The sequence below is a fragment of the Mercenaria mercenaria genome, chromosome 4, assembly GCF_021730395.1.
Source record: "Mercenaria mercenaria strain notata chromosome 4, MADL_Memer_1, whole genome shotgun sequence".
NCBI lineage: Eukaryota > Metazoa > Mollusca > Bivalvia > Venerida > Veneridae > Mercenaria > Mercenaria mercenaria.
Window position 1 is genome coordinate 64,683,517 of NC_069364.1, and position 11,235 is coordinate 64,694,751.

The following is an 11,235-nucleotide window of genomic DNA, read 5'->3' on the forward strand; positions in this document are numbered from 1 at the left end:
TTAGATATATGATCAATTAAAACTGTGCCCACAGGACACGGATGCCTCCACATACTGAGCCATCCTCTAAATAGCTAAGTTTTTAGTACACACCATCTTCATATAAATGATGTTCCACTAAAAGTTTGAAGCAAATTGTATTCAGATAAGGTTGAAAATCTGAGCAACACTGAATCCATTCTTTTGGAAGGCACTGAACACACCAAATTTCTCCACTATGGCCTATTTTGTGAAATAAAGAAAGGGCCATACTTCTAGAAAAAAATAACAAATCAGGGTAATACTGTGGGAGGAGTTGGACACACAAGATTTCAAGACGTATTTCCGGATGAATGTACAACGCTATATGCCTCAAATATAAATGTGGGGATATGAAAATTTTGACACATGAAAAAAATTGTCATAAAATCAGCTTGAAATTTGTTGATCTCCTTAATCATCTCAAAAACAAGCATTAAGACCTAAACAATTTAAACAAATTGAAGACACATTTGTCAATTTAAATGGTGAAAACTTTTATTAAGGCTTACCCTGCTAAATTTCTATACTGAACTTGTCCGTCTTTCAATTTGGATAGTGTCATTAACTATCTAAAGGGGTGCTTACCAAAAAGATACTGACTGAATGGCGAACAGTGCAGATCTTGATCAGACTGCATGGATGTGCAGGCTGAGCATAATCTACACAGGTCGCAAAGGCAGAATCAGTCGTGTCCAGCGTCATAAGGGTTAAAATCTACAAGACAGAATTTTTTTCTAACTGCAAAAATGTTACTAAAATTGTAATGTTCCCATAGACTCCCATAACGGACAGTTCAATGAGGCAAAATTATTTTCTGATCAATCTAGCAAACAATCAAACATATAGCACTATCTGTTTTGTTGACCAAATTCTCTTAGACTGTGAAATGTCACTTTAACCTTTTGCCTACTAGTGGCAAGTGATTTTGCCTTAGTTTGGGACCAGTGCAGACAAAGATCGTGATCTTCACATTTGGATATTCAGTCAGTAAATTTTCAATGAACACTCCTTTAACCAATAAATGGTACTACCAATATTGAATGACAGATCAGTCCATTTTAGAAATTTATCAGGGTAAAGGTTATTGAGATGAATTTTGACTCCAGAAGTAAAATTTCTCTAAAAAAAGAGATACGGTGCAACCTCTGTAGAGCAGCACCCTTTGGGAGATACATATATTGACTGTAATGTAGAGGTTGTTGTTCTGGAGAGGTAAATTTGATAGCATATTTCTGCTTTTGGAAATTTTGACATTACCAAATTCTAACCACAGAACTTTTATTTTTAATCTATCACTGAAAGCTGATACCAAGGTTTCGTTTGGTTTGTTTTGAGAACATTTACCTCAAATTCAGCCAAGAAGAGCCGGTCGCTGTCTTTGTGCATCTTTTTTACATATTCTTCTATCTCATTCAACAGGATAGGTCTGAATAAGTAGGACATAAAGATAAAAATCAAAACATGGCTTTTTACTGTTATACTGTCGTACAATCAAAATGACATCAGTATCAAATAGGGCTTAAAGTAACTTTAAACTGGCCAACAAAAATTAGAAAGCTGTTCATACAAAAGAAATTTAATTTTCTTAAAACAGAAACTAATTTATTTCTTATTTCCTATGAAATCATTTTTCTTGGACAGAACAAAGCTCAAATGAAAATGAAAATATCAAATAGAAAATATTTTTGACTACATGGTCCATATGCTACTACAATCATCACAGTGCATGTGTACCTTTTCCTCTGAATTTTAGTAACTGCAGGGTCAATTGTCGTGAGGTCATCATCATCACTCTCAGATGCAGGTTTCCTAAATTACAAACATTGTACTGTAAAATCATAAATATGCATGGTCTATTTTTTTGGGTGGTTGAGTAAATGCACAAAATTAAATCTAAACAAAGGAGTAAAATTCCTATTCATTTTATGGCGACGTTAAAATCTATAAAATAATTCAACTTCCCAGAATATAGCCGAGTTGTCTCAAGTCACAAAATCTTGTTTTCACAAAATTAAATGATTCTAGAGTATATATGGAGCAAAATGACAATTTACAACAAAGAGAATGACAAAATATTTTCAGTTACAAAATAGTCAACGATTCACATTTACGTAAGCTAAAAAACTATATTAAATTTTGATCTAGCCTCTTAGAGATTTGTTTTAAAGAAGCCTGGCACTAAATAGGGACAAACCTGTAAGACAATATAGCTCTATACTAACTTATATGGGTAAACAATGAAGCAATGACAGAGAAACTCTGTACATAATATAACTGATGACCTTCCAAAGCACCTGTAAATGTTTTTGGTATTTACTGATATTGACTTACATTTTGCCAGGTCCACTATTCCTCCTCCTTAACAGTATAAAACCAATCACTGCACCGATAACAACCACCACAACCACAGCAACCACTATACCAATAATCATAGGCAGATTATCTTCCTCGTCTGGCACTGTAATAGTTCATGTTACAATCAAATTCAACAAAAAATTGGTTAAATATTCCACAAAAACCTGACACCAATACTGGTGTCTTCACTGATGTCTTCTAACAGAAATACATTCAAAACCTATCACAAAATGTAGGCTACATGCATAGGCAGACAAACATACCTCATTACATACCATTAGGCCAAAATTAAAATTAGGTTTGTTTGCTGTCTCCTGACTGACCCGCGAAAAACGTTGTGCTCCGAATTTTTTTATTGGCCCACTGAGCACAATATTTTTTTTAAGTTCCGATCAGCTGCAGAACATTAACCCAAACTGCATTCACGTGACAGAGCAGCACTTTCAATTAACCCCCGAACGTCTATCACTTTCAATTAACACCCCCAATTTCTACCACTGGCCGATAATTACGTGTGTTTGCATCACAAGGTGTGAAATATGTAATTGCTGCATTGACAAGCTTACAAAATTAGTTTCATATTGCCGACGAGTGCAAAAAGCAAATTTTCAAAGCGCGAAATACCATACTTACGTCAGGCCATTATATTTTTCTAGATGTAAAATGTTATTTTTGCTAATACATTTCATAATTATGTTGCAAATAAGAACCTATCTTTAAAATTTATAAAAAGCATTGTAAAAAAGAAACAACTATTCATGTGCACAAAGTCATCTGCTGCAATATTGCTGTCCGTTCTAAAGAAAAAAAAAAAACATATTACCCTCCCCCCACACCAAAAAAAATCTACATACGAAACTGTAATAACCTCTTTGTTTACCATCTTAGGATACTTTTGGTAAATTTGAAATGAGATCGATTGTGCATGCTTGCGAAACTAACTACGTTGTGAGTACGTTATTATAATTTTGGCGGGAAAGATGCTCGTGCATTATATGACTGATATTGTGTTTGCGGAAGGGCTACTCCAGTCTCTTTTCAGGTCAATATAAATCAAAAGAGTATTTACAGTGGGAACTATTATTTCCTGTCCATTTCTGGTCCTGAGAAGGGTAACCTGTCTTATTCATTCAATACACCTCTCCCGATTAAACTCGTAGGCGCTGCCACCGGAAACGTTATGGATGCGGCCATTTTTATTCGATGTTTCCGCGCAAAATTCATCAATTTATCAGATGTTAATATGAAAATAGCTCAGAATCTCACGTTTCAGGACTTGAAATACAGACGGTAAACAAAAATCCTGAACTCTGAGCGCTAAAAATTAATTAATTGCTGATGCACTCTGTATATTTTGGCGAGAAAACAATACAAGTGCGTTTCATGTCAAGTTTTCTGTTTACTAAATGTGTGCATATTTTCCTCATAACATATGCAAATAGATTTCAATATTTAGAGGCTTATGTAAATTACTTTAAGTAAAGTTTCAAAAATGTAGATTGTTTTAGCACACAGTATTTACGGAAGGAAATTTTTAGATCGAGTCCGGAGAGTAGGAGTGTGACTTTTTTCGGTGAATCCTTTTAAACTACATAATACCATGGATCCGTAGCCTCATCAGATATCACTCTCTCTCCCCTTACATTAAGTTCGTCTGTTAAAAAAACATGAACAAAATTAAATTATAAAAAAAAACCCCTACGAAATGAAATACGTTTTACACCGAGGTCCAGCTCTCCCACATAAAATGATAACAACAATTTAGAATTTTAGTCATTGTTGTAGAAGAGCAGAAAGAAGTTTAATTGTATAATTTAAAATTTAGATTTTTTTTTTCAAATGTTTGCAAAAGTATAACAAATCAGATGTAAAATGACATAAGATATCTTTTCATATTTTATTCATATATCTTCATGAGAAATATAAAATAGTTATAAGTAGCACTGTAATAAAAAAAATAATTTGCCTACCTACCTACCCAACTTCACAGAGTAGGCTCGGGAGACAGCAAACAAAGACTTTTTTTAAATGTGGCCTTAGCAGTTATCCCATTGTTTGAGATTAAATATCTGAGCAACAAATGACTAAACTTGTCACTGAATATAATTATACATTATATTTCCTTATTATTTCTATATCTGAATGTATATTTGGTGTAGAATGAAAAACAAATTCTGACTTCTATATTTTATGTCTTTTGGTTAAATACTCAAAAATGAAAAATGTTTGTCAACATGCTAATAGAAATCTGTTCTAACTACCTGCAAGAGTGACAAATGGTCCATACTCCTTGCTCACAAGACATCCTCCACTGGTGCATGAAACAGCTACAATTCTGTAAAATAAAAGACATTAAATAGGTTATAATTTCACACATGTATGGTGCACAGTATGTGTATGATACACTGTTATGTGTAGGATACACCTTATGCCTAAAAACTGCCCCCCCCCCCCCCCCTCCCCACTATGTGTGCAGATTGGTACATCCTATGTGTAGAAACCATACAAGAGTTCTTCACATACTTCAATTTTTGCAAATATAGCGGTTTAACAAATGCACCGGTTACGAGTAAAAATGTAAACAATGGACTCTGTCTATGAATCATTGAAATGAATGAATGAAAGTCGATCTTAGTCATAATACTGATTGACAGTGAATGCTAGTGACATTGTGTTTTGCAGAAAAGTATTTAGTTTGTAACTGTAATTTCCTATCAATTGAAATCCTCTCAAAACTTACTATAATTATTGCTTAAATTTGGACAAAGCTTGCTGTCCTGCTGCTAAAAGGGCAAATATAAAAGATTCAGTCTAAGTTATTTTTCACTGGTACTACCAGTTAGTAAGTGCATACTCTAAGAAACATGTCAGAGAAATTTAGGCAGTTTTGACCGATTAAAATGTTTTGCAAAGTTAGATTATATTTTCTCTTTACACGAAAATTGCCATTATATGCCGATAATTCAGAGTACACTGAACATGTTATTGTCACAAAATGGTTTCATTTCACGTAGTCGGGAAGAGAATAGGGGTGCATTTAAACTGGTTAGCTGTAGCTACTGCTGTTATAGGGAAGTGTCAGTGTATGTCTTAGGTGTGAGAGCTTAAATATTTACATTCTCTTACAGCAAGTGGACTGTTTCAGATTTTCTATATTTTAAGAGACCAGTATTATGTATCATTATTTCGCTATCCAGATCACTGCTGAATGTTAAAGGAAATACACTCAAATAGAAAATTTTCACTATATTATCTCCCTGTGATGTTTCTGCTCTCCATATTCAAGAAGAGTTACATTTCCTTGGTCACTGAATTTTTCTTTAAATTTATATGAAAATATTAGATGCTCGTAACTGAAAGCTTCTGGTTGAAATATTGTCAGTATATCTTTTTTAGAGAAATATATTGACATTTACCTTCATTTCAAAGCTTTTTAATTTTATACATATAATTTGAAAAATAATCGGGTACTATCTCTACTATGTGTATATGTATGGTACACTTTACTATGTTCTACACTAGCTGTATGGTTGACAGTGAGTACAAAGTACGGAGTGTGTATCGTACGCAGTAAATATGAGGTACACTAGCTGTATGGTTGACAGTATGTGTATGGTACACAGTGTATAACATTTCGACCCTAAAAAAACTGTCCACTTTTGTATACAGGGCTTTTGAAATTCATAAAACTATCTATTACCCATAACACACTTTTCTCCTCTCTGACATATTATCCAGATAATTACATGTTTATGTAGGTTCCCACTTAATTATAACGAGTTTAGTATGTAGTGATTTGTGTTAACTGACAGAACTGTTTATGGTCAAGACAAATGTTTAAAGATATGTCAAATTGCATAGGTATACATCTGAGCTTATGTGTATTTGTAAAATCACTTATTTTTCACACCGCCATTGACATTACTATTTAAATGTTATATGATTATATGTTATATGTGAACTCATGGGTTTGTAACCTTTTGTTAATAAACTATCTATCTATCTATATATGGTACACTAGCTGTATGGTTGACAATATGTATATGGTACACAGTCAGTGTGTATGGTATACAGTGTGTATGGTATGCAGCAAATATGTGATACACTTGCCGTATGGCTGACAATATGTATATGGTACACAGTCAGTGTGTATGGTATACAGTATATATTTTGTACACTAGCTGTATGGTTGACAGTATGTGTATGGAATGCAGTGTGTATGGTATACAGTATATATGTGGTACACTAGATGTATGGTTGACAGTATGTATATGGTGCAGAGTGTGTATCATACGCAGTAAATATTAGGTACACTAGCTGTATGGTTGACAGTATGTGTATGGTACGCCGTGTGTATGGTATACATTATATATGTGGTACACTAGCTGTATGGATGACAGTATGTGTATGGTACGCCGTGTGTATGGTATACAGTATATATGTGGTACACTAGATGTATGGATGACAGTATGTGTATGGTACGCCGTGTGTATGGTATACAGTATATATGTGGTACACTAGATGTATGGATGACAGTATGTATATAGTGCGGAATGTGTATCATACGCAGTAAATATTAGGTACACTAGATGTATGGTTGACAGTATGTATATAGTGCGGAATGTGTATCATATGCAGTAAATATTAGGTACACTAGCTGTATGGTTGACAGTATGTGTATGGTACGCCGTGTGTATGGTATACAGTATATATGTGGTACACTAGATGTATGGTTGACAGTATGTGTATGGTACGCCGTGTGTATGGTATACAGTATATATGTGGTACACTAGATGTATGGATGACAGTATGTATATAGTGCGGAATGTGTATCATACGCAGTAAATATTAGGTACACTAGCTGTATGGTTGACAGTATGTGTATGGTACGCCGTGTGTATGGTATACAGTATATATGTGGTACACTAGATGTATGGATGACAGTATGTGTATGGTACGCCGTGTGTATGGTATACAGTATATATGTGGTACACTAGATGTATGGTTGACAGTATGTGTATGGTACGCCGTGTGTATGGTTACAGTTATTATGTGGTACACTAGATGTATGGAGTACAGTATGTGTATGGTACGCCGTTGTGTATGGTATACAGTATATATGTGGTACACTAGATGTATGGATGACAGTATGTATATAGTTCGGAATGTGTACTATATGCAGTAAATATTAGGTACACTAGATGTATGGTTGACAGTATGTGTATGGTACGCCGTGTGTATGGTATACAGTATATATGTGGTACACTAGATGTATGGATGACAGTATGTATATAGTGCGGAATGTGTATCATATGCAGTAAATATTAGGTACACTAGCTGTATGGATGACAGTATGTGTATGGTACGCCGTGTGTATGGTATACAGTATATATGCGGTACACTAGATGTATGGATGACAGTATGTGTATGGTACGCCGTGTGTATGGTATACAGTATATATGTGGTACACTAGATGTATGGATGACAGTATGTGTATGGTACGCCGTGTGTATGGTATAAAGTATATATGTGGTACACTAGATGTATGGATGACAGTATGTGTATGGTACGCCGTGTGTATGGTATACAGTAAATATATGGTACACTAGCTGTATGGTTGACTCTATGTGTATATGGTACGCAGTATTGTAAGCTATACATAAGCGTGTATTTTACGGTACAAGGTACAGGATGGCATCGACTAAAATCCTGTATTAATTACCGAAATGGCCGGAAAGATAAAATACCACAAGTAGAAAATAGCAATAAAAACCCTAAAACGTTGAATAACTTTTAATTGATACTGAAATGGTAAGTTATATTTATAAATGATGTTGAAACAAATCAACTAAAACAAGTTAAAGCATAGCAAAAGTTCCTTCTAGGGCATATCTATATAAATATAAAATGATCATCTTGTAAAATTTTGGTTGCAATGTCTGTTTTATACTGCCAAAAAATTTCAAGTAAGTATTTACGCTAGTTATTTAACATAAATTGTTAAATCCAACAACAAATTAAATCTGTTACCACTTTCAGTAGGGTAAGTACGGCAATAAGATATTGACTCGGTCAATCCATTACGATTCGATGCGTGAATTTGTTGCGCATAATTAGAGGGTCGCAATGGGGTTTGTTTTCATATTATATTAACTATGCATTTAATGAATGTATGTTATGTTCTTCAAGAATGGAGGAAATAACATCCTCGGGTTTAGTAATATGTCATCCATGGAACGCGTTCAGTCAGAGAGTCGCCTCAATTAGGAAAGAATAGTCTAACTTCAGAGGTTGTTTCTAAGGTCATGGAGTTTTATTGGTCAGCTTGTAATGACAACAGCTTTCGGTATCAGTAGCTCAGTCAAGTGTGACTTATTGAACTATAATATTCCTTCTCAAGAGAAGGAATAACAAGAGAAGGAATAATAACTTGTAAAATGTGCTTATGTGTTGCTTTTGTAATAGTGTCTTTGGAGGGATGAAAGTTGTTAACGTTCATTGGTAATATGCTTCTCCAGTGGTGACCTTGTGAATGGTTACTTGTATCTATGATCGAATGTAGACTCTACTGACTGATGGTTTTCTTAACTTTTGGATTTGGTAACTTACGGAAATCGTAGGTAATCTGTACTTGTATACAGTACTGTTTCTTGTATAGATTTATATACTCTGTTATTAACGGACGGATTTTAACCACATACGGATTCCGTGACTTACGGAAAATGTAACCTTGCAGAACAAACGTAAAAGGACAAAGTTCACTTAAACCCTATATGGCCTATGCAATTTTGAAAATTTTCAAATTGGCTCTACTTTGACAACTTCATTATTGTTTGCTATCAGAATATTTATCTACTATAAGGATTTAGTTTTTATAAACAAATTTATAATTTTGTTCAAAACATGTCACTGAATATTGCTGAAATCGCAGAATTTTGGGAAAATGGGCATTTTTTTAACATATTCAGGTCATATGGAATGTTTTTAGTAGTGAGCACATTCCAGGACCACAACAATATTTTGAACATAGGTCCAGCTTATTTCACAGAATTTATGGTCATTTTTATGCCCCCCTTCGGAGAAGGAGGGGTATATTGTTTTGCAGATGTCTGTTGATCGGCCGGTTGGTCTGTCGGTATGTAGACCAATCGGTTTCCGGATGATAACTCAAGAACACTTGAATCTAGGATCATGAAACTTGATAGGGAGGTTGGTCATGACCAGCAGATGACCCCTATTGATTTTGAGGTCAATCAGTCAAAGGTCAAGGTCACAGTGACCCTGAACAGTTAAACCGTTTCCAGATGATAACTCAAGAATGCTCAGGCCTAAGGATCATGGAAGTTGATAGGAAAGTTGGTCACGACCAGCAGATGACCCCTATTGATTTTGAGGCCAGTAGGTCAAAGGTCAAGGTCACAGTGACCCGGAACAGTTAAACAGTTTCTGGATGATAACTCAAGAACACTTGTGCCCAGGATCATGAAACTTAATAAGGAGGTTTATTATGACCAGCAGATGACCCCAATTGATTTTGAGGTCAGTAGGTCCAAGGTCAAGGTCACAGTGATCCGGAACACTTAAACGATTTCTGGATGATAACTCAAGAACTCTTAAGACCAAGAAATATGGTAGGGAGGTTGATCATGACCAGCAGATGACCCCTATTGATTTTGAGGTCAGTAGGTCAAAGGTCAAGGTCACAGTGACTCAGAACAGTAAAACGGTTTCCGGATGATAACTCAAGAAAGCTTAGGCCTAGGATCATGAAAGCTGATAGGGAGGTTGGTCATGACCAGCAGATGACCCCTATTGATTTTGGGGCCAAAGGTCAAGGTCAAAGTGACTAAGAACAGGTAAACGGTTTCCCGACAATAACTTGAGAATGCTTGGGCCTAGGATCACGAAAATTGATAGGAAGGATCAGCAGATGACCCCTATTGATTTTTAGGTCAGAAAGTCAAAGGTCAAGGTCACAGTGACTCAGAACAGCCTAACCATTTCAGCATGATAGCTTGTGCACACTTGGGCTTAGGATCACAAAACTTAATAGTGAGGTTGATAATGACCAGCAGATGACCCCAATTGATTTTGAGGTCAGTAGGTCAAAGGTCAAGGTAACATTGACCCAGAATAGTAGAACTTTTGTGTACATTTACCAAATAATTTCTGTTCCTTGTGCAATTACTAAATGCATCAAGGGGGCATTTCGTGTTCTACGAGCTCTTGTTTTATGGATGTGTTCATAGTGAAAATTGCAGATATGTTTAACAAGAGGGCCATGAAGGCCCTGTATCGCTCACCTGACCTATTGACCTAAAGATCATCAAGATTAACATTCTGACCAAGTTTCATTAAGATATGGTCGTAAATGTGGTCTCTAAAAGTGTTAACTAGCTTTTCCTCTGATTTGACCCGGTGACCTAGTTTTTGATCCTACATGACCCAGATTCAAACTGGCCCTTGAGACCATCAAGATTAACATTCTGACCAAGATTCATGAAGACACAATCATAAATGTGGCCTCTACAGTGTTAACAAGCTTTTCCTTTGATTTGACCTGGTGACCTAGTTTTTGACCCCAGATGAACCAATATCAAACTAGACCAAGATTTTATTGAGGGTAACATTCTGACCAAGTTTCAATAAGATTGGGCCAAAATTGTGACCTCTAGAATGTTAAACAAGCTTTTCCTTTGATTTGACCAGGTGACCTAGTTTTTGACCCCAGATGACCCAATATCAAACTCGTCCAAGATTTTATTAAGAGTGACATTCTGACCAAGTTTCGTTAAGATTGGGCCAAAATTGTGACCTCTAGAATGTTAACAAGCTTTTCCTTTGATTTGACCAGGTGAC

The 11,235-nt window shown here is 35.4% G+C and overlaps 1 protein-coding gene across 2 annotated transcripts in view; it reads right to left on the reverse strand.

The window, feature by feature from the left end:
* The window catches only part of LOC123551979 (receptor-type tyrosine-protein phosphatase O-like), a 31,823-nt gene extending 27,038 nt beyond the window's left edge, over positions 1 to 4,785 (reverse strand). The window contains exons 1-4 of one of the 2 annotated variants that reach the window (XM_053541522.1): positions 4,638 to 4,785; positions 2,353 to 2,479; positions 1,756 to 1,830; positions 1,366 to 1,447 (exon numbers count right to left, since the gene is read on the reverse strand). In XM_053541522.1, the coding sequence (XP_053397497.1) occupies positions 1,366 to 1,447; positions 1,756 to 1,830; positions 2,353 to 2,453 (258 nt within the window). In that variant the 5' untranslated portion in view covers positions 2,454 to 2,479; positions 4,638 to 4,785. Of the gene's footprint in view, positions 1 to 1,365; positions 1,448 to 1,755; positions 1,831 to 2,352; positions 2,626 to 4,637 lie in introns of those variants that run through there. The other variant, XM_053541523.1, reaches the window with a different exon arrangement.
* Between the last annotated feature and the right edge of the window lie 6,450 nt (positions 4,786 to 11,235).